General features: G+C 50.5%; 1 protein-coding gene across 1 annotated transcript; it reads left to right on the forward strand.

Moving 5' to 3' along the window:
• Window positions 1-8,480: 8,480 nt before the first annotated feature.
• On the forward strand, window positions 8,481-18,755 carry EDEM2 (ER degradation enhancing alpha-mannosidase like protein 2). Its single transcript, XM_064167574.1, has 11 exons — window positions 8,481-8,631; window positions 8,721-8,831; window positions 8,949-8,988; window positions 9,872-9,977; window positions 10,690-10,815; window positions 11,502-11,713; window positions 12,858-12,999; window positions 13,477-13,601; window positions 14,362-14,506; window positions 16,236-16,357; window positions 17,130-18,755. Exons 1-11 carry the CDS (start codon window positions 8,525-8,527, stop codon window positions 17,619-17,621), a joined length of 1,728 nt encoding a protein of 575 aa, XP_064023644.1. The 5' UTR covers window positions 8,481-8,524; the 3' UTR covers window positions 17,622-18,755.
• Window positions 18,756-21,508: the final 2,753 nt, after the last annotated feature.

Genomic DNA, 21,508 nt, shown 5'->3' on the forward strand with positions numbered 1-21,508 from the left:
AACTACCTGAGGGGTGGTTGTGGCCAGGGGGAGGTTGCTCTCTTCTCTCAGGTGGCCAGCACCAGAACAAGAGGACACAGCCTCAGGCTGTGCCAGGGGAGATTTAGGCTGGAGGTGAGGAGAAAGTTCTTCCCTGAGAGAGTCATTGGACACTGGAATGGGCTGCCCGGGGAGGTGGTGGAGTCACTGTCCCTGAGGCAGTTCAAGGCAGGATTGGACGTGGCACTTGGTGCCATGGTCTAGCCTTGAGCTGTGTGGTAAAGGGTTGGACTTGATGATCTGTGAGGTCTCTTCCAACCCTGATGATACTGTGACACTGTGATACTGTGATCCTTGGGGTCCCTTCCCACCTGGCACACTGCGATTCTCTGATTTATGTTCAGTTGCAGCACAGCTTAAAACCACAGCACCAAAAGGCAGGCTAGAAGCCAGGTAGCCCATCAGTTTTCTGTGTCTGCACTGCTTTTTTTCCCTTTCATCATGTCAGTCAGGTGCTAAACAAACCAAATCAATTCTGAACTTCTAAAAAGCAATTGGAAATGTCTAGTCTTTTATAGTGAAATCTCGACTGAGGCAGCCCACAGCACTCGGAGGGAAATCAATCATCGTTTCCACCCTGCTATGCCTTGCTACTAAAATTAAGAATGGATGTTCAGCTGCAAAGGGAAACTATTTGCAGAGAGCCACCTTGGCAACAGTTTGCAGGGTTCATAAAGCCCCTGTTCACAGCTCTTCTCATGGCAGACCAACTCCTACACTGCCCCATCAGTTATCAATATTAGAGCCTGCTCCTGATTTACATACAGTTTCCATCTTCACGGGCATCCAGGCTGCAAGCAAGGCAGCAGCACCACTTACAGTAACCACCCTGCAGTAAACAACTCCTCAGCCTAGAGATGTCATCAACCAAAGTGTTAAACACCCTCAGAGTTACAGCCTCTCCTGCTTCCCAGGGAAACTTCCCAGTGCTTTCTGGGGGCCTTTTCACAAAGACAGAAGGCCTGACAAGCTGGAGGGAGGCATCTGAAGAAGCACTTAACTCCCCTGTGGCCTAAATATTTTAGTACCATGCTCTCTGCCTATCTGGAAGCACCACTCCTGCAAATCTTCTTTGGTTTATTGCATCAAAGCCTGTGCATCTTGTGTGTTCCAACACAAGAGGGACATGGAACTGTTGGAGCCAGTCCAGAGGAGGGCCACAAAGATGCTCAGAGGGCTGCAGCAGCTCTGCTATGAGGACAGGCTGAGAGAGTTGGGGCTCTTCAGTCTGGAGAAGGATTCAAGGAGACCTTATAGTGGCCTTCCAGTATCTGAAGGGGGCTACAGGAAGGCTGGGGAGGGACTATTGACAAGGTTTTGTAATGACAGGACGAGGGGTAATGGGTTTAAACTGGCAGAGGGGAGATTTAGACTAGATGTTAGGAGGAAGTTCTTTACAGTGAGGGTGGTGAGACACTGGAGTGGGTTGCCCAGGGAGGTTGTGGCTGCTTCCTCCCTGGAGGTGTTTAAGGCCAGGTTGCATGAGGCCTTGAGCAACCTGCTCTAGTTGGGGGGGTCCCTGCCTACAGCAGGGGGTTGGAGCTGGATGACCCTTGAGGCCCCTTCCAACCTAGACCATTCTATGATTCCATGATTCCATTCTATGATGTGCACACCACCCTTTTACACCTCTAGTACATGCCACAGTGAAAACCTTTCCTCCAAACCTGTTTCCATTCCACCAGCTGTATTTGGGTTCGTTAATGAACGTGCAGGTGATGGGGAGGAATAACTCCCTGCACCAGTACAGGCTGAGCTGATGGAAAGCAGCTCTGTGAAAAAGGACCTGGGGGTCCTGGGGGACAAGAAGTTCACTATGAGCCAGTGATGTGCCCTGATGGCAAAGAAGTGAAATGGTCTCATGGGAGGCATTAAGAAGAGTGTGGCCTGCAGTCACAGGAGGTTCTCCTCTCCCTCTATTTTGACCTAGTGAGGCCACATCTGGAGTTCTGGGTCCAGTTCTGGGTTTCTCAGTTTAAGAGAGACTGGGAAGTACTGCAGAGAGTCCAGTAGAGGCTACAAAGATGCTAAGGGCCCTGGAGTATCTCTGTGAGGAGGAAAGGCTGAAAGCTCTGGGGCTACTGAGCTCAGACTTAGAGGGGATCTGATCAATACATATAAATATCTAAGAGGATGGGATCAGACTCTTCAGTGGTGCCCAGAGACAGGACAAGGGCCAGTGGGCACAAACTGGAACCCAGGGGGTTCCACCTGAACACAAGGAGAATTTTTTTTTGCTGTGAGGCTGCTGGAGCTCTGGAGCAGGCTGCCCAGAGATGTTGTGGAGTCTCCTTCTCTGGAGAGACTCCAAACCCACCTGCATATTGTGATCCTGGACAACCTGCTGTGAGTGACCCCAGAACTAGAGGACTAGAGGATCTCCAGAGGTCACTTCCAGCCCCACCATGCTGGGATTCTGTGTAATTGCCACACCAGATGCTGTTTCTCCTTTTCACAGGGGCCATAAAGCATCATCACCCTAGGACGTCTGACACCCTGAGCCAGGACAAGTCACCCTCTCCTCCGGCAGTAAGAGTTGCTCCCACCTGGCTCTCGACAGTCAGTTTTCTCATCCTCAGTGTCCTGGGGGCCACAACAAAGTTAACTTGCTTCAGTGGGGCTTGCACCAACCCCGAGGCTATGACAGCAGGCAAAGCAGCAAACAATTGAGAGGAGGCAGCCCTGCTTGCCTCTCGAATCCACCCCCAGCTCAGCTGCCTAAAGGGCTCTTAGAAACGGTCAGGAGGATGATGAACACTGCACCAAACGCAGCCTTTTCACAGCCCGCTCAGTTCTGACCCAGCTGGCTCTCCTGGCCACTGCTCTCACCTAATAGTCCCCCAAGTAGCTATTCAGTCCCTTTTACACCATGCCCAGCTCACCCCTTGCTCCAACGTTTGCTGTTCAAAGCCCCAGCAGGTCAAGAGACAGAAAGCTCTTGCCACAGGCAGCTCATCTCTGTTAGAGTTGGCTAAGATTTTTTTCCATGACAGTATTTCACACATGCTTGGTAGGGTGCAGCAATTAATTACCACACTTCAGTTAGTGCAATTAGTGCCTATGAAGTTATACAGAATCATAGAATCAGCCAGAGTTGGAAGTGACCATAAGGATCAGCCAGTTCCAAGCCCCCTGCCATGCCCAGGGACACCCTACCCTAGAGCAGGCTGCACACAGCCTCAGCCAGCCTGGCCTCAAACACCTCCAGGGATGGAGCCTCAACCACCTCCCTGGGCAACCCATTCCAGCCTCTCACCACTCTCAAGCTGAAAAACTTCCTCCCCACCTCCAGCTTTGCTCCATTCCCCCCACTCCTGCCACTCCCTGAGAGCCTAAAAAGTTCCTCCACAGCTTTTTTGTAGCCCCCTTCAGATGCTGGAAGGCCACAAGAAGGTCACCTGGGAGCCTCCTCTGTTCCAGCCTGCACAGCCCCAACTCTTTCAGTCTGTGCTCACAGCAGAGCTGCTGCAGCCCTCTGAGCATCCCAGTGGTCCTTATCTGGACACACTCCAGCACATCCACATCTATCTTGTAACAGGGGCTCCAGAACTGGATGCAGTTACCTCCATGGCTATGGTGGTAACAGATACTTTATGTGGAGAGAAGCTCTGCCTCTGTCTTGTCCTGGTTTTCTTTCAACTCACCCTATCTGCTTCCAAAAAAAACCCAAGCCACTTCAGGCAACTTTTAGAACTCAGTAACTGACTTTGACTGAGAGATTTCTGTTGCAGTCCATGGCAAATGACACTGCTCTAGAACACTCTTAAAGTTAAGTCTAGCAAATGAAGTTGAGTAAAACACTCTCCAGTAACAGCCTGTGACAGCTTTTAGTGAAATCAGCTCCAGCAGCTGGATTCTCCCACTGCAAGATCTACTCCATCAGCCTTGAGCTGTGGAACAAGCCCTATGATAAATGGCCCCAGAAAGCTAAATTACAGCTGCAGCAAATGAACAACCTGTGGGAATGACTCGGTGGCTTTTCGTTGGTGCTGCGGAGCAGAGCTGCGGGCAGCCGAGCTGGTACCCGAGTGTGCACTGACATCTAGTGGGACAGCCTTGGGAGCCCAGGCTCACAGAATCCCAGCCTGGTGGAGGTTAGAATAGACCTCTTGATATGGGAAAAGGGAGAGAGAACATAGAGTGTTGAAACGTAGTGAAATCATTAACTGTGTGAGCACTGATATAAAGCATCATCAATCAGATAAAGACAAAGGGGGTGGGTTAAGCTTGAGAGGGTCTTGAAACACTCTTGTAGAGAAGAGTACTGTATTCAAAGATGACAGCATTGGAGACTCCAGCCAAGAATGTGACTCACTGCTGATGCCAGGTGGATGAAAGGTAGAGAGGTCAGAGTGAGGAAGACATGAGCCTTCCTCCCAAAGACCCTAAGAGGTGGCCACCAGGTGGCAATGAGCATGCGTGAAGAGGTGGGACAGGATGGAAATGAGTTCCAGGAACCGATCGTGGTAACTCCACCTATTGCCAGAGCTAACTGTAATAACCCTGCCCCTGTGCTGAATAGGTCTGGGTTTGTAGCATAGATATTTACCTGAGCAAGGTGAAGGGGTGCCAGGGCTTTGGAGGAGGACCTCCACTTGTCACCCAGTACTGATTAAATACAGAATCATAGAATCATAGAATCAACCAGGTTGGAAGAGACCTCCAAGATCATCCAGTCCAGCCTAGCACCTACCCCTATGCAGTCAACCAGACCATGGCACTCAGTGCCTCAGACAGGCTTGGCTTCAACACCTCCAGGGATGGTGACTCCACCACCTCCCTGGGCAGCTCATTCCAATGCCAATCACTCTCTCTGCCAACAATTTCCTCCTAACATCCAGCCTAGACCTCCCCCAGAACAACTCGAGGCTGTGTCCCCTTCTTCTGGTGCTGGCTGCCTGGCAGCAGACCCCAACCTCACCTGGCTACAACCTCCCTTCAGGTAGCTGTAGAGAGCAATGAGCTCTGCCCTGAGCCTCCTCTGCTGCAGGCTGCACACCCCCAGCTCCCTCAGCCTCTTCTCACAGAGTTTGTGTTCCAGGCCCCTCACCAGCTTTGTCACCCTTCTCTGGACACCTTCCAGCACCTCAACATCTCTCTTAAATTGAAGGGCCTAGAACTGGACACAGTACTCAAGGTGTGGCCTGAGCAGTGCTGAGCACAGGGGCAGAATAACCTTCCAGAACTGCCAGGGCATCCTGTGCAAGATCTCACCTTCCAGCCTCACATGAAACAGCAGCCCAGGAGGCAGGCACCACGCTGGGAGCAGCAGCATGGCAGGGCAGGGCTGTGGGTAGGGGCTTGTGGTGGCAGCCAGAGCTCCACGATGGGACAGGGCAGGGCAAGCCAAGCCTGTGCCTTGCTGGCTCCTGACACCGATGGAGAAAATCTGTGCTCTATGGCTGAAATCTGACTTGAGTGCCCACCTGCTGGTGAAATGCTCTCTGCTTGCACTAGCTGCAAGAGCTGCATCACCTACAAGAACAAACACAGACACCAACCAATGCTTCTTGCCTTGCTGGAGCTGCTCTCTTCCCTGCCCCACTGATAGCTGTTAAGTCCATCACAGAAAGCTCAGCTCACCAGGCACGACTGGTGCTTGGTGAGGCCACGTTGGTCACACCAGCCACAGGGAGTGTTTTAATCTCCCTGTTTCACACCCTATTTTCCCTCTTGCCTAAGCCAGCACAGACCATCCCCAGCAGGCAGGACAGCCCAGGATGCAGGTGGCCTTTTGAGCTGCCAGTGCCAATGCTGGGCAGGACATCAAACTTTCCTAAAGTGCTTAGGACTATTCTCATACTCTGAAATCCCAATGGATCAACTACAGAGCTACCCAAACCATGAGGATTTGACTCCAGAGCCATTAGACTGCTTTTAGGCATGGGGCAAAAAAATTCAGAAGGGTCTGGAATTGCCCCTGGGGGTTGCAGTGCCTCCTGCCTAGGATGTGCCAGCATTTTGGAGGATGATCTGAACTCTTTCCTGGCCATGCCTGACTCCTCACCACTGCCAGCACTGGTACCTGCTGCTGGCCTCACATTGCCACCATGGCCAAACACCTCCTTTGTGCCATTTTGAGTTCACCCAGCTGTGAAATCATTCGGGCAACTTTGTGCTTCCCTGTTTTACTCTATGATGGGAGCTTGAGGCCAGCAGCCTCTTTGTTTTCTGTGTGCCTTGGCAAAACCCTCCAGATGTGAGAAATACATGTTTGATTCACTCAATTCATGGCAAGAGGCCACAGACAGGGAGGAAGGGGGGTTCTGAGTGGAGCTGCACTCCTCCTTGCACAACCATCACAAAAGCATACACTTGGCTTAGGGTAACAGCAATAAACAATTAGAAACTAGAAAGATTGGTGGAGGAGGAGGGAGGCAGGTGGAAGAGACAGCCTTTGGCATGAGCAAACCGAGGAAGAGCCATACAAAGGACACTGCTAGTTTGGAGTTCATGGGCAGGACACTTGAGGAAGAGCCCTTACTTCATCACTGAAGACCACCAGAGGGAGCACTGGATAAAAAGAGACACGCGTGGAAGGAAGAGACACCTCCCATTCTTGGAACTGATAAGGGAAACCCAACCTTTTCTTAGAATTAGCAATGAATCTGTAACAGAATAGGGTATAAAAAGAGAACACTGGAAACAAAAGGTGTGCGTTAGGGTAGAGCGGAGTCACAGCATCACAGTCTCACAGTATCACAGTATCATCAGGGTGGGAAGAGACCTCACAGATCATCAAGTCCAACCCTTTACCACAGAGCTCAAGGCCAGACCATGGCACCAAGTGCCACGTCCAGTCCTGCCTTGAACTGCCCTAGGGACGGCGACTCCACCACCTCCCCGGGCAGCCCATTCCAGTGTCCAATGACTCTCTCAGGGAAGAACTTTCTCCTCTCCTCCAGCCTAAATCTCCCCTGGCACAGCCTGAGGCTGTGTCCTCTTGTTCTGGTGCTGGCCACCTGAGAGAAGAGAGCAACCTCCCCCTGGCCACAACCACCCCTCAGGTAGTTGCAGACAGCAATAAGGTCTGCCCTGAGCCTCCTCTTCTCCAGGCTAACCAATCCCAGCTCCCTCAGCCTCTCCTCGTAGGGCTGTGCTCAAGGCCTCTCCCCAGCCTCGTTGCCCTTCTCAGGACACGCTCAAGCATCTCAATGTCCCTCCTAAACTGGGGGGCCCAGAACTGAACACAGCACTCAAGGTGTGGTCTAACCAGTGCAGAGTACAGGGGCAGAATGACCTCCCTGCTCCTGCTGGCCACACCATTCCTGATGCAGGCCAGGATGCCACTGGCTCTCTTGGCCACCTGGGCACACTGCTGGCTCATGTTCAGGCAGGTATCAATCAGCACCCCCAGATCCCTCTCTGTCTGGCTGCTCTCAGCCACTCCGACCCCAGCCTGTATCTCTGCATGGGGTTGTTGTAGCCCACGCACCCAGGCCTGTGCCTTGCTTGATTCCTGCAACTCCATTAAAGCCTTGTTTTGCATGAGCGCAAGTTTATGTCTGTTATTTATGACACAGAGGATCTGCTGCACGACACAGTCAGGCTGACTGCCTGCAGCTGCCTGGGCCGTTCTGTGCTCCCTTTCTGCAGGCGGGGGTGGGTGATGCTTCCCCTTTCCCTGCGCCCTACGTGGGGCACTTCTAAGACTCGGCTTGAGAAGCTGCTGGGCCTCGGTGAACCTGAAGGACTGGCCAAGAGAGCCAGTGGCATCCTGGCCTGCATCAGGAGTGGTGTGGCCAGCAGGAGCAGGGAGGTCATTCTGCCCCTGTACTCTGCACTGGTTAGACCACACCTTGAGTGCTGTGTTCAGTTCTGGGCCCCCCAGTTTAGGAGGGACATTGAGATGCTTGAGCGTGTCCAGAGAAGGGCAACGAGGCTGGGGAGAGGCCTTGAGCACAGCCCTACGAGGAGAGGCTGAGGGAGCTGGGATTGGTTAGCCTGGAGAAGAGGAGGCTCAGGGGAGACCTTATTGCTGCTTACAACTACCTGAGGGGTGGTTGTGGCCAGGAGGAGGTTGCTCTCTTCTCTCAGGTGGCCAGCACCAGAACAAGAGGACACAGCCTCAGGCTGTGCCAGGGGAGATTTAGGCTGGAGGTGAGGAGAAAGTTCTTCCCTGAGAGAGTCATTGGACACTGGAATGGGCTGCCCGGGGAGGTGGTGGAGTCGCCGTCCCTGGAGCTGTTCAAGGCAGGACTGGACGTGGCACTTGGTGCCATGGTCTGGCCTTGAGCTCTGTGCTAAAGGGTTGGACTTGATGATCTGTGAGGTCTCTTCCAACCCTGATGATACTGTGAGACTGTGATACTGTGACACTGTGACTGCTTGAGCCGAAACCCCTGCACGCCCGCACGGCTGCCACCAAACGCCGCTGCCGTGCGGCAGTGCCCCGGAAGCACAGCCGCGGCTCGGGCGCTTCCGCCGGCGGGCGGCGGCGGGCGGGGGCCGGGGCGGGTGCGCCGCGGCTCGGTGCGGCGGCACAATGCTGCGCTCGCTCGGCTCCTTGCTGTGCCTGTGGGCGCTGCGGCTGCCGGTGCCACCAGAGGGCACGGCCGCGGCCGCCCGCGGGCTGGACGTCGCTTCGTACCGGTGAGCGCGGGGCCGGGCGGCGGGGCCGGGAGTCCGGAGCCGGGGTCCGGAGCCGGGTCGGGGCTGAGCGGGCTGTGCTTGTGCCGCAGGGAGCGGGTGCGAGCCATGTTCTACCACGCCTACGAGCACTACCTGGAGAGCGCCTTTCCCTACGATGAGCTGCGGCCGCTGACGTGCGATGGGCAGGACACCTGGGGCAGGTAGGGGCCGGCGCCCCGGGAGGGGACATCGCCGCCGCGGGGCTGGGCCCGGGCACCCCGCTGCTGGGAGCCCCGTCCACCTCCGCCCGTCCTCACCTCGCTTCTCCCCTCGCACAGCTTCTCCCTCACGCTGATCGACGCCCTGGACACCTTGCTGGTGAGTACCACCTGCTGCCCCCCACCCCGGCTCGGCCTTCAGCCTGCTCAAGGCCGCTGTCGGCCTCCTCCACACCTGGGGCTTGCATCGTAGTGACAGAGAGTTATTAATTGACCAAAGAGCTTCAGCATTTCACTTCACTGCAGCCCTGGCAGGCAGGTGGCCGCAGCTCCCTGCCACTGACACCTTCTGACTATGCAATAAAGACCTGCAGTGCACAAAGATCAGAGTCATGAGATGGTTGGGTTGGAGGAGACCTTAATGATCATCTAGTTACAACTAGGGCCTCATCCAGCCTGGCCTTGAACACCTCCAGGGAGGGGACATCCACAACCTCCCTGGACAACCTGTTCCAGTGTCTCACTACCCTCACTGGAAAGAATTCCTTCCTCATCTTCAGTGTAAACCTCCCCTCTTCCAGCTCAAAGCCATTGCCCTTCATGCTACCACTACAAGCCTTTGTCAAAGGTCCCTTCCCAGCTTTCCTGTAGCCCCCTTCAGATACTGGGAGGCTGCTCTAAGGTCTTCCTGGAGCCCCAAGTCTGGCAACCCATCCCCAGAGCAGAGGTGCTCCAACCCTCTGATCATCTTTGTGGCTTCCTCTGGACCCGCTCCAGCATGTCCACATCCCTCCTGAAGGCCTGAGAGCTGGACACAGGTGAAGTCTCACAAGGGCAGAGCAGAGGGGCAGCATCCCCCCCTTCTACCTGCTGGTCACACTGCTTTTCATGCAGCCTCCGACATCTCCATCAGCTTTTTAGTGCTATTTGTAATGAATGATTTCACAAGACAGCAAAGCAAAACTAGAACGAGCCTCCAGCATTGAATTGCAGCTTGGTTTTCCTGTCAAGTCTTGTCCTGTGCTGTCTTGCTCCTCCTGCAGATCTTGGGAAACGTCTCTGAGTTTCAGCGAGTGGTCACCGTGCTGCAGGAGGGGGTGGACTTCGATATCGATGTCAACGCCTCTGTCTTCGAGACCAACATTCGAGGTGAGGTGGGTCTTCCCTTGCTCTTCATGCTGGACTTCCCTCCTGCACAGCTCTCTGAACCACATGCAGAGGTAACGTGAGGTCAGAGTGGATCTGTGGTGCGGGACGTGGAAACGCAAAGCTCCCACACCAGTGTGGCTTCCTCTTTATCTCTGCATGTCGCTGCTCTCTTCCTCAACACTGATGTGGCCATTGCCATGCTCTGGTGCCAGGTTTTGAGTTTTGGGTTACACATCAGATGAGAAGGCTGTAGGGAGACCTTATAGCAGCATTTCAGTATCTGAAGGGCACCTACAGGAAGGCTGGGGAGGGACTGTTGAGAAGGGCCTGTGGTGATAGGGCAATGGTCTGAAAGTGGAGCAGGGGAGATTTAGGTTGGACACAGGAGGAAGTTCTTTAAAATGAGAGTGATGCAGGAGGTTGTTCTTCTAAGGCACAACCTCGAGTTGTGCCAATGGAGGTTTAGGTAGGACATGAGGAACAATTTCTTCCCTTTAAGGGTTGCCAAGCCCTGGAACAGGCTGCCCAGAGCAGTGGTGGAGTCCCCATCTCTGAGGGGTTTCAAAGCTGCATAGCTATGGGTTGAGGAGTGTGGTTTAGTGGTGGACTTGGTAGCGTGGGGTTGAACTAGATGATCTTAACAGTCTTTCCCAGACTAAACAATGTGATGATTCCATGCAACTGGTATCAGATTTCACTGTGCACTTTCCAGTGGTGGGTGGTCTCCTCTCTGCACACTTGCTGTCAAAGAAGGCTGGTGTGGAAGTGGAAGCAGGCTGGCCGTGCTCTGGACCTCTCCTGAGGATGGCAGAGGAAGCAGCTCGCAAACTCCTGCCAGGTGAGAACCTGTCTGTGTGCATCCTGTGTTTGGTGTGCTACAGGACAGTCCTCTGTTCCCTGAGCTCAAAGCTTGCAGGCAAGACCTGGTGGAGCACATGACAGCAGCTGTACATCTGCATGCTGGGTATTGTCTGCACTTAACACAAGGGTTTGTTTGTTGCTAGTTGAGGGGAAATATTTTTAGTATAAATAATAAAGAAGGATTGTCAAACAGCAGCTTGTAAAGACAAGAAGCTGCAGCCTTCTCAGCCCCTTTGTAGGCTGCTGCTGGGGTTGTGCCTTGCTACTCAATGACCTTAGAAGGTTTTTCCAGCTGAAACTATTCTGTGTCTTCTCCTGTGCTGTGCACTCTGGGCTACCACTGGGTCATCACAAGCTCAGTGTTTGCAGTTTGCTGGCCAGTGTGTGCAGTGCCATTTTGACTACCCTGCTTGTGCTGGACCAAAGCTGGGGATGCAGTTTGCTGCTCTGGGTGAGGTTGGAGGGATCTGAAGTACCTCCCCAGGACTTTTTGCTGCTCGGGATACCCTCTCTGCCACTCCCAACATCACACTCTGCTTCTCTTTTTATTCTTTGCAGTTGCTCCAGTCCTGCTTCTTGGCTGTGTGCAGTGGAATGTGGGGCACACATTCACTTGACAGTCTAACTGTACCTTCACATGAACCAAAATTCTTGTGTCTTCAGCTTTTCAGACCCCAACTGGGATGCCATATGGAACAGTGAACTTGCTGCATGGAGTAAACCCTGGGGAGACACCAGTTACCTGTACTGCTGGAATTGGTACATTTATAGTGGAGTTTGCCACTTTAAGCCACCTTACTGGTGACCCAGTGTTTGAGGATGTTGCCAGGAAAGCTTTGAAGGCTCTGTGGAAAAATCGCTCAGACATTGGGCTGGTGAGTGAGGAATGGACTTGGAATTTGCTGGCCTGCTTTCTGTCTGGTTTTGTGGATGCAGTTCTAAGTGGAAAAAGCATACATGGAGAGGAGACAGAGACAGATAAATAAGCACAGTGCTAATAACAGGGCTGAAGCCACACGTTGGACATTGTTCCTGAACACCTGCAGCATCCCCACATCTCTGCTTCCGTGGTGCAGCCCAGTGTGATGCCATTGTTCTGTTCCACAGCAGATGTGGCTGGGAGACAAATGCCTTCTGCTGGCTACTGCTGGGTTTCTGACAGCAGCTGTGACAGACTAAATAAAATGTCTCTCTGATGCCTGGGGAACAACAGCCTGTGGCAGAAAATAAGAGCACAGCAGGTGCACCAAAATATTGCCAGCCTCTGTAGCACTGCTGTTTGAGGAATATCCAGAGCTGGATATGTTGTCTCTTGTGTTCACTATCTCTTACTTAATCTTTCTCCAGTTAATTTGTGTAGCTTCTTTTTGAATCTGTGTGAAGTGGACCGGATCTCTTCATGTGCTGCATGAGGAACTGTCTCATTCTGTTTACTTTGGGATCTGTTTATTTTTGGTTTAGAGCCCTAATCCATGTTCAAGCAAGGGAGTGAATAGCTGGAGTCTTTCGTCTCTGCTAAGCAAATCACATTTGTGTGTTCTACTGTCCATCAGCTTGGGTCTTTCTGTGCTGAAGAGTCCCATGTTTGGAGGATCTATTTAAATATTAGCAAGGCAGCTCTCATGCTTTTGACATCCTGTGGCCTCCAGCTCTGTATCAGTTCCTTCTCTGCTCTTTGGTAGGATGTGAATTAGGACCAGACACATGATGTTGAAATGGGACATTTTTCTAGTACCATAATGCTGGTTCATTTTAGCCAGGACAGCACTGATATTGGAAGCATTAAATTCCAGCTGATATTTTCTAGAGTTTGTACTTCTGTGAGGCTAAAAAATATGTTGTGTAGTGGAGAAAATGCTAGTGGGTGTGGATCTGGTGAAGCTGTAAAAGGGATGGTCTGAAAAAAAGCCCCAAAGATTCCTTGTGAAGTTGTTTTGTGGAGAATTTTCCTACTGTAATTTTAAATCAGCTTCATTTCCACTTTGATTTCCTCACTTCTTCTCCTCTTACTTTTTCCAGGTTGGTAACCACATCGATGTGCTGACTGCCAAGTGGGTGGCCCAAGATGCTGGCATTGGGGCAGGAGTGGATTCCTACTTTGAGTACCTTGTTAAAGGAGCCATTCTGCTGCAGGATGAGGAGCTGATGTCCATGTTTCTAGGTGAGCAGATTGGTTTCTGTGTAAAAGGTGCCAGGAATGCCTTCTCAACTGCACCTGGAGAGGCTGCACATGAGACTAAGGAAGAAGATGCAGAATCTAAGAGGGTACATTCACGACTGTTCCTGAGGTGTTCATTGTGATACTTCTGAACAATCTGTGGCAACCAAGAGTTACCAAAGTGAACACCTGGAGAAGGTGCTCATTTGACATGGTTTAAATGAGAATGGAATCATAGAATCAACCAGGTTGGAAGATCATCCAGTCCAACCTATCCCCCAGCCCTATCCAGTCAACTGGACCATGGCACTAAGTGCCCCATCCAGTCTTTTCTTGAACACCTCCAGGGACAGTGCCTCCATCACCTCCCTGGGCAGCCCATTCCAATGGGAAATCACTCTCTGTGAAGGAGTTTCTCTCATCCTTGAAAGGGTTTCTTTTTCTGTTGGATTACCTACTCACATCTGTGTTTCTTTACAGAGTATAACAAAGCTATCAAAAACTACACCAAGTTTGACGACTGGTACCTCTGGGTTCAGATGTACAAAGGAACAGTGTCCATGCCTGTCTTTCAGTCCCTGGAGGCCTACTGGCCAGGCCTACAGGTAAGAGCTGACATACCAGTAGCATGTGGGGGGTTTATTCATCTGTCTTGGGTAGGTCTTTAAGGTCAGGGTTACAAATATTACTCTCATTGTGCTGGTTTCAAAGTTTGGGTTAGTTTCTGATGACATCTACAGTACTCTGAGCCTGTAGAAGAGCAGGTGTTGTCTTATTATTAAGCAAGTCTGTCATTAAACATGATGGGAGGGCAGTTTTGTGGATGTGGTGCTGAAGGGATATGGTTTAGTGGTGCCTTGGCAGTGCTGAGTTAATGGTTAGATTTGATCATAAAGGTGTCTTCCAACTGAAATGATTCTGTGAAACTCCACTGACAGTGGTCTCATAATCCATGTGGGAACATAAGGCAAAAGGCAATCCCACCTCTTTTCCCACCACCTCAGAAATGCTTTATTCATGTGCATACTTTCCCACTGAGAGGCTTTGTTTCTTATTTATATATGATCTGGGACTCCATTATCCCCACTTGATGCTGTGATCCACTGCAAGAAATGTGACTCAAGAAACCCAGCCTAATTAAAAGGAAAGAGGCTTCATATTATTGAGGTGTGCAGAATGAGATCCAAGAGAAAAGTAGCACCTACCTCTTCAGTCCTTCTAAGTATCACTTGCTCCATTCATACTAGGAATAACCCATTCCTGTCACTGCTTTTTGCTTGGACTACAGGAGTGTTACTGCATTAATTCCTGTGCTGTTTCTTCTTTACCCAGATATTGCTTTGCTGATTGTTTCCTCTCTCTCAGAGCCTGATTGGAGACATAGATAATGCCATGAGAACCTTCCTCAACTATTACACTGTCTGGAAACAGTTTGGTGGGCTGCCAGAGTTCTACAACATCCCCCAGGGCTATACAGTGGACAAGAGGGAAGGATATCCACTCAGGCCTGGTAAGAGAATTGGAATGATACAAGGAATATGGAGACCTGCTTCTGCTCTGGTGGCAAAATAAAATCATGGAATAATTTGGGTTGGAAGGAACCTTAAAAATCATCTAGTTCAAATCCCCTGCCATGGGCAGGGATGCCTTCCACTGGACCGGGTTATTCAAGGTCCCTGGCTTCAAACACTTCCAGGTTTTGAGCCTCCACAGCTTCTCTGGGCAACCTCACCACCCTCATGGGGAAGAATTTCTTCCTAACATCCAATCTAAATTGAGCTTCTTCCAGTTCAAAGCCATTACTCCTCATCCTGTCACTCCATGCCTTTATGAAAAGTCCCTCTCCATCTTTCCTGTTGCCTCCTTCAAATACTGGATGGCTGCTTTAAGGTCTCCTTGGAGGCTTCTCTTCTCCAGGCTGAACAGCCCCAAATGTTAGCAACAGCTGGCCTCCAAAAGTTCCTCCTCAGTTTTGCTTTGACTTAGTTCCTGCCAATTTACCAGTGATTCCCACAGGCAAAGCCACAGGTTCTGCTTTCTGCCATGCACAGAGGCAGAGCTGCCTTTCAGGGGAAGCAGACCACAGTGTTAACTGTTCCAGGGCTTAACCTAAACTTTGAGTGAGGAAATCATTCCACATGTCGAACCTAAACCTCCCCTAGTGCAGCCTGAGGCCATTTCCTCTTATCACTTACTCCTTGGGAGAAGAGACCAACCCCCACGTGGCTGCAGTCTCCATTCAGGGAATTGTAAGGAGCCTGAAGGTCTCCCCTCAGCCTCTTCTTCTGCAGACTGAACAACCCCAGTTCCCTGAGCTGCCTCTCACTAGACCTGTTTTCCAGACCCTTCCCCAGCTTCACTGCCCTTTGGGCAACTTCCACAGTGCTTGTTTAATGGTGGTTTAGATCCCCCTTGTTTCAGAGGCTTGCAGTGTTTGAAACTCTATTCTGGGGGTAGAATTTCTTCTCTGTAATCCTTTCTGGAAGCATCTTTTCTTCCTTTGACAACTGAGATTTAATCCTTTTCTCTTTTGCTCCTCTCCCACTCCCTGAATGTGGGAGTGGAACATTATTCACTGGTACCTGAGCTGATGCTGTCTGTTCAGAGTGAATTTCTTTGTTGCACATAGAATTATCAGGGCTGGAAAGGACCCTGAGGATCATTCAGCTCTAATGCCCCTGTCATGGGCAGGGACACCTCACACTAGATCAGGTTGCTCAGAGACACATCCAGCCTGGCCTTCAAAACTTCCAGGGATGGAGCTTCTACCACCTCCCTGGGCAACCTATGCCAGGGGCTCACCACCCTCATGGTGAAGAATTCTTCCTAACATCCAATCTGAATCAACTCACTTCCAGTTTTGCTCCATTCCCCCGAGTTCTATCACAACCTGACACCCTAAAAAGTCCCTCCCCAGCTTTCTTGTAGCCCCCTTCTGATACTGGAAGGCCACAATAAGGTCTCTTTGGAACCTCTCTTCTCCAGACTGAACAGCCCCAACTCTCTGAGCCTGTCCTTACAGGAGAGGAGCTCCAGCATCATCCTTGTGGACATCTCTGGACATGCTCCAGCACATCTTTAGTAAAAAGAAGTATTTATCCTTGAGCCAGAGGCAAGACAGTGCAGGCCAGGCTCTTTACCTGTCCATCCAAAAGCAGTATTTTTAAACCAGTTGGAGCAATGTGTGCACAGTTTGGTAATCTTTATGCTTGCAAATGCTTGGGGTCTGTTTCTGACAGAGCTGATTGAGAGCGCAATGTATCTGTACCGAGCTACCAGAGACCCCACACTCCTAGAACTGGGAAGAGATGCAGTGGAGTCAATAGAGAAAATCAGCAAGGTGGACTGTGGATTTGCAACTGTAAGTGCTAAATCAACTGCTAAATCAGCCAAACAACCATGGAGGAATAAAAAGCTGTGTTTAGAAAGTGTTCCCATGAATGACATTTTGCCCTTGAGTCAGGTGATCACTTGGGTTGAATTCTTTTTTTCCCTTGTGAAGATGATCTGGTTGTGTTTCTGGCTGTAACTTCCCTCACAGTCTGAACACTAAGCCCAGATTCTGTTATGGGCTGTTGCACCAGAGCCCAGAACATGGGAAAGCTTCTCCTGCCTCCTGTGTGTTGGTAGCTATTAGGAGTTCTCCCTTAGCAGGAAGGCTCACGTGCAGGCTCTCTGCCTGTCAGGTGTGTGCTGCTGCCTTGAAAAGCTGATCAAACACAAAGACTGCAGTCAATGAGTTCTCTGAAATCATTTAATGGAAGATTTCAAACATCAATTTTACAAAACCTTCCTCACAAATACTAGGAATTAGGCCTTGTGATTTGAGAAGCAGGTAGAAGCCTTTTTTCTTAGCAGGGGAAATGATACAGGAAGCTTGCTCACACTTCTCCTTACCCAGTGCATTTCCCCTGATAGTGTCTCCTGTTTCTTCTCACTAGACTATGCTAAGGCAAGACATCTGGAACCTTGGTGATGTATTTGCATGCAGCTGTGTAAATACAGGGTGAATTGGTGCCATACTGTGCTGTTTAACTAACTGAACTGCAAGCTGCTTTTATTTTTTTCCCCCCTAATTCCAAAGCTTACTGAATTTTATTCAGCTATATCCCACTGTATGTCTTCTCCTGCAGATCAAAGACTTGAGAGATCACAGGCTGGATAATCGCATGGAATCCTTCTTTCTGGCTGAGACAGTCAAATACCTGTACCTGCTGTTTGACCCAGACAACTTCATTCACAATGATGGGTCGGTCTTTGACGTGGTGATTACACCATATGGGGAGTGTGTCTTGAATGCTGGAGGATATGTCTTCAACACTGAAGCTCATCCTATAGACCCTGCTGCGCTGCACTGCTGTAGGAAGCGTAAGGAAGAGCAGTGGGAGGTGGAAGACTTGATGAGGGAGTTTTACTCCCTGAAGAAAACCAAGAAATTCACTTTAAATAGGCCTTCCAACCATGGGGAAGGGGAAAGTGCAAAAGCCCCTGAATATGCCTCATCAGAGAAAGGTGGAGAGAAGAGAAACTCCAAGAAGAGCTCACACTCCCTCCTCAGTTGCCCCAGTCAGTCTTTTAACTCTAAACTTGCAGTACTGGGACAAGTCTTCCTAGATAACAGCTGATTTCACTTCCATCATCAGTTTAAATTATTGAACTTGTTTCAGACTCTGGAAATGTGTTTTTCTAGTTTCAAAATGGAAAGTGTTGTACCTCACAATGTGAACTGTGTTACAAAGTGAAACAGCTTCCCATTAAATTCTGCTACTGCTCTTTCAGGATTGTGGTTCAGAAATCAGCTGTCAGTGCTGTCAGGTTGCTTATCTCAAACCAAGGGGTTGCCTGAAAACCAAACAGGTATTCAGATGGAGAAGTCCACAGGTTAGAGGTACCTTCCTTATTTCATCATGAGTGGTTTGAGCTTTTGCACACTTACACAGAGTCCACAGCTTACTTGGTTCCATAAAAATGAGCCTCACCAGTTCCCCGGCTTGAGGGGAGAAGCAGATGAAGTGTAGTTTCAGTTCTGGGCCTGCAGTATGCTTCCACCATTCCTCTTTGGTCTATATGAATGTAGAATTTCCCCAAGAGATGATGTCCAGTCAAGACAATATGTTCGTTTTGAGGTGGAGGCTCAGGTTTGTAGCATGTCTGTGGAGCATGCAGTATGGCATGGGGGAGGAGAGCAGTGGCTACGCAGGGAAGTGTTCCTTGGTGTCTAGGAGCTGTGTGGGCAAGTACCTGAAACCACTTCAGTAAGCATCCAGCTAATGGCATCTAGGAGTGAGACCTAGCAAAAGTTTTGTTGCCCCTGCAGTGGAGCTGGCTTGCTTCTTGCAGAGTCTAACATGCTTTTCCCTGTTTGCTTCCTCTTTTAAGCTTCCCTTTGAGCCTCACTTGCCTAACTCCACATCAGCCACCTCAGGGTGGACCAACCGAGCTGTCTGTGTAGCACGTTGAAGGGTGGGATGGAAGGAGACTTGATTCTGACTGAAAAACAACCCTCCCTTGGTGCAGGAGACTGCAGCAGGCAGTGAGAGAACTCTCTGAGACTGATGGAAACCAAACTGCACTTCTGTCTTTTTCTTCACAGGTGAAAGTGTGAAATGTGTTCATGCTCAGCTGATGTGCATATCTAAACCTTTCAATGTGTCACAAGTGTCTTTGACAGGTGCATGCACTGATCAGAAAGGGAAATCAGTAGTGTTACGAAGAGGTTTTTCTTTCTAAAGGAATAAAAGAAAAAGCAGGGCAGAAAAGTGGTGCATTTTCTTCAAGCCTGCTGCACATTGGGTTGGGAGCAAGCATAAATAAACTGTAGGGATGTGAGTGAGAGATGCAGGATGAATAATCCATGTAGAATCATAGAATCAGTCAGGGTTGGGAGGGACCACAAGAATCATCTAGTTCCAACCCCCTTGCCATGGGCAGGGACACCCTACCCTAGATCAGGCTGCCCACAGCCTCATCCAGTCTGGCCTTAAACAGCTCCAGCCATGGGGCCTCAACCACTTCCCTGGGCAACCCAATATGTGGCCAATACTTCAGTACAGCTAGGGCCATGCCCAGCCTTTGCTGGTCTGAGCTTTGAGAATCTACTGGGTTTGTCTCAGTTTGCAGTAGTGCTATAAAGGTACAGAAAGTCTGCACTCCTGCCCCTCAGGGTGGAAATCTTGTTGCAGCTGGGAGTAATCCACAATAAGAGACCCTGGTAGCTTTGGACAGACACATCTTGGAAGAACTGGTAACCAGTACAGGCCCTTTTACTTCTCCTTTCCTTTTCACAGGTGGGACAGCTGCTGTTGCTGAAATGGCTGCATTGTTGTTTCAGGGATGGTACTGAGAGGAGCACCCTAAACTTGAGGCATTGTTAGACCAAAAGATGGAGTTTTTGATAGAGGCTCCTTCTTGTCATCATAACATTATCTTTTCCAGCTGTCCACACCTCACATGCTGTTCATTGTCTAATCTGTGGAAGAACAAAATGCTGCCTTCTCTGATGGCTGTGCTCAATCCTGATTCTTTCTCAGCACTGCCCCACCCATGAAGTTGAGGAAGATGAAAGACTTGTGGCATAGGCAGCAGATCACCAACACAGTATGTCTCTGCTAACCATTTATTTTGGTGCCCTCACCTAAGAGGCTCCAGTAGCAGAACCATGGGGTAGTAGCCTTAGGAGGTAAGATCTTTCCTCAGCGTGGTTGCACTGAAAGAACTCATTTGCCCATGGCTGGTGTTCTCCTGTAATTTAGATAGATCTTGATTGGGGCAACAGAATAACCCAAGACAGCCATAACTTTGGTTTGTTACAGCATTTGAGAGCAATTACCATCTTACTAAGAGTTTCCTGTAACACAGAGACCTGTGATATGTTTTCTCAGAAGCCTTAGTTAGCCTTTAACTGGAAAACTCTGTGACTTGACCTGAGTGCTGGAGGGTAGAGACCATACTTCAGCCGTGGTGAAGTGTACAAGTTGTGCTATTTCAGAGGTAATGATGAGGGAGAGATGTTTGGGGACCTCCCTCTAAGGGGGGTTGGGATGAGATAGTTGGTGGCTGGATGTTCCACTAGAGACCAGATTCCATTGCCTCTATGTACCTCGATGAACCTCTAGTGTGAGGTTCTGCTGTTAGTGAGAACTGGATGGGTTCAACATTACTCTCACAATTCAGCTAGGGAAAAAAAATAAAGCTGAAACTTGTGATCTCCTGCTGCCTTTCTTCCTCCCAGAGCCCTCACAATGAAAGACCTCTGTGGGAAGCGATGGCAGGTCTATTTTGGCATGCTCCAGCTGGAGGGAGAGCACCTGGTCGTGTTAAGAGAGCGCAGAGGGGCTTTGTTAAGCGTCCAAAAGGAGATGTGTGAAACACAGATGGGTGGTGGCAGGTTTGGAGGCCTTCCAAAGGAGGCAGGTCAGCACTGAAGAGGCCCCACCTCCAATGCTTGCTCCTGGCATCTGTTAAAAGGCTGAGAGGAAATGGAATTTTGGTTGAGTGGTGAAAAATAGCACAAAACACCAAACTTAGCATTTACTGCTGATGCTGTAGTTAGAATTTTGGTGTTTTTTTTTCCTCCCTCCACTCTCAGCAACCTGTAAGGCCCTGAACATAAGAGCAGATTTTCTGAGGTGTTCAAAAGCAATTGGAGTGGGAGAGGCTGTGGATGGATGAAAAGGTGGGATAAACATCTTGTGGAAGACAGAGCTGGAGAAGGAGACAATAGAGGAAAATCATAGACTCAACCATTTTGGAAGAGACCTCCAAGCTCATCCAGTCTAACCTATCACCCAGCCCTGTCCAGACCACGGCACTAAGTGCTTCATGAGCCTTTTTTTTTAATACCTCCAGGGATGGTGACTCCACCACCTCCCTGGGCAGCCCATTCCAATGCCAATCACTCTCTCTGACAGGAGCTTCCTAACAATATCCAGTCTGGACCTGCCCTGGCACAGTTTGAGGCTGTGTCCCCTTGTTCTGGTGCTAGCTGCCTGGCAGCAAGAGCCCAACCCCACCTGGCTACAGCCTCCCTGCAGGCAGCTGCAGACAGCAATGAGCTCTGCCCTGAGCCTCCTCTGCTGCAGGCTGCACCCCCCCAGCTCCCTCAGCCTCTCCTCACAGGGCTCTGCTCCAGGCCCCTCCCCAGCCTTGCTGCCCTGCTCCAAACACCTTCCAGCACCTCCATGTCTCTTGAACTGAGGGGCTCAGGACTGGACACAGGACTCAAGGTGTGGCCTGAGCAGTGCTGAGCACAGCTGTGTTCACCTCAGCTGCTGGCAGTAAATGAGCTGTACAAAAGCGATGTTAAAGCACGTGCGAGTGTTTTAACGGGAACAAAGCGGGCAGCGGAGGCGAAGCAGCTGCCGGCAGAGCCCTGAGCGGGTGTTTTAACGGGAGCAAAGCGGGCAGCGGAGGCGAAGCAGCTGCCGGCAGAGCCCTGAGCGGGTGTTTTAACGGGAACAAAGCGGGCAGCGGAGGCGAAGCAGCTGCCGGCAGAGGCCTGAGCGCTCAGAGG

The sequence above is a fragment of the Pogoniulus pusillus genome, chromosome 29, assembly GCF_015220805.1.
Source record: "Pogoniulus pusillus isolate bPogPus1 chromosome 29, bPogPus1.pri, whole genome shotgun sequence".
Classification (NCBI taxonomy): domain Eukaryota; kingdom Metazoa; phylum Chordata; class Aves; order Piciformes; family Lybiidae; genus Pogoniulus; species Pogoniulus pusillus.

What these genes read in the sequence shown, in the direction of transcription:
- EDEM2 (XM_064167574.1), top strand. Translation starts at nt 8,525, where the DNA reads ATGCTGCGCTCGCTCGGCTCCTTGCTGTGCCTGTGGGCGCTGCGGCTG. An exon ending in ACGCCCTGGACACCTTGCTG is followed by an intron (nt 8,989 to 9,871) that starts GTGAGTACCACC and finishes CTCCTCCTGCAG; the next exon opens with ATCTTGGGAAACGTCTCTGA. An exon ending in AGGATATCCACTCAGGCCTG is followed by an intron (nt 14,507 to 16,235) that starts GTAAGAGAATTG and finishes TGTTTCTGACAG; the next exon opens with AGCTGATTGAGAGCGCAATG.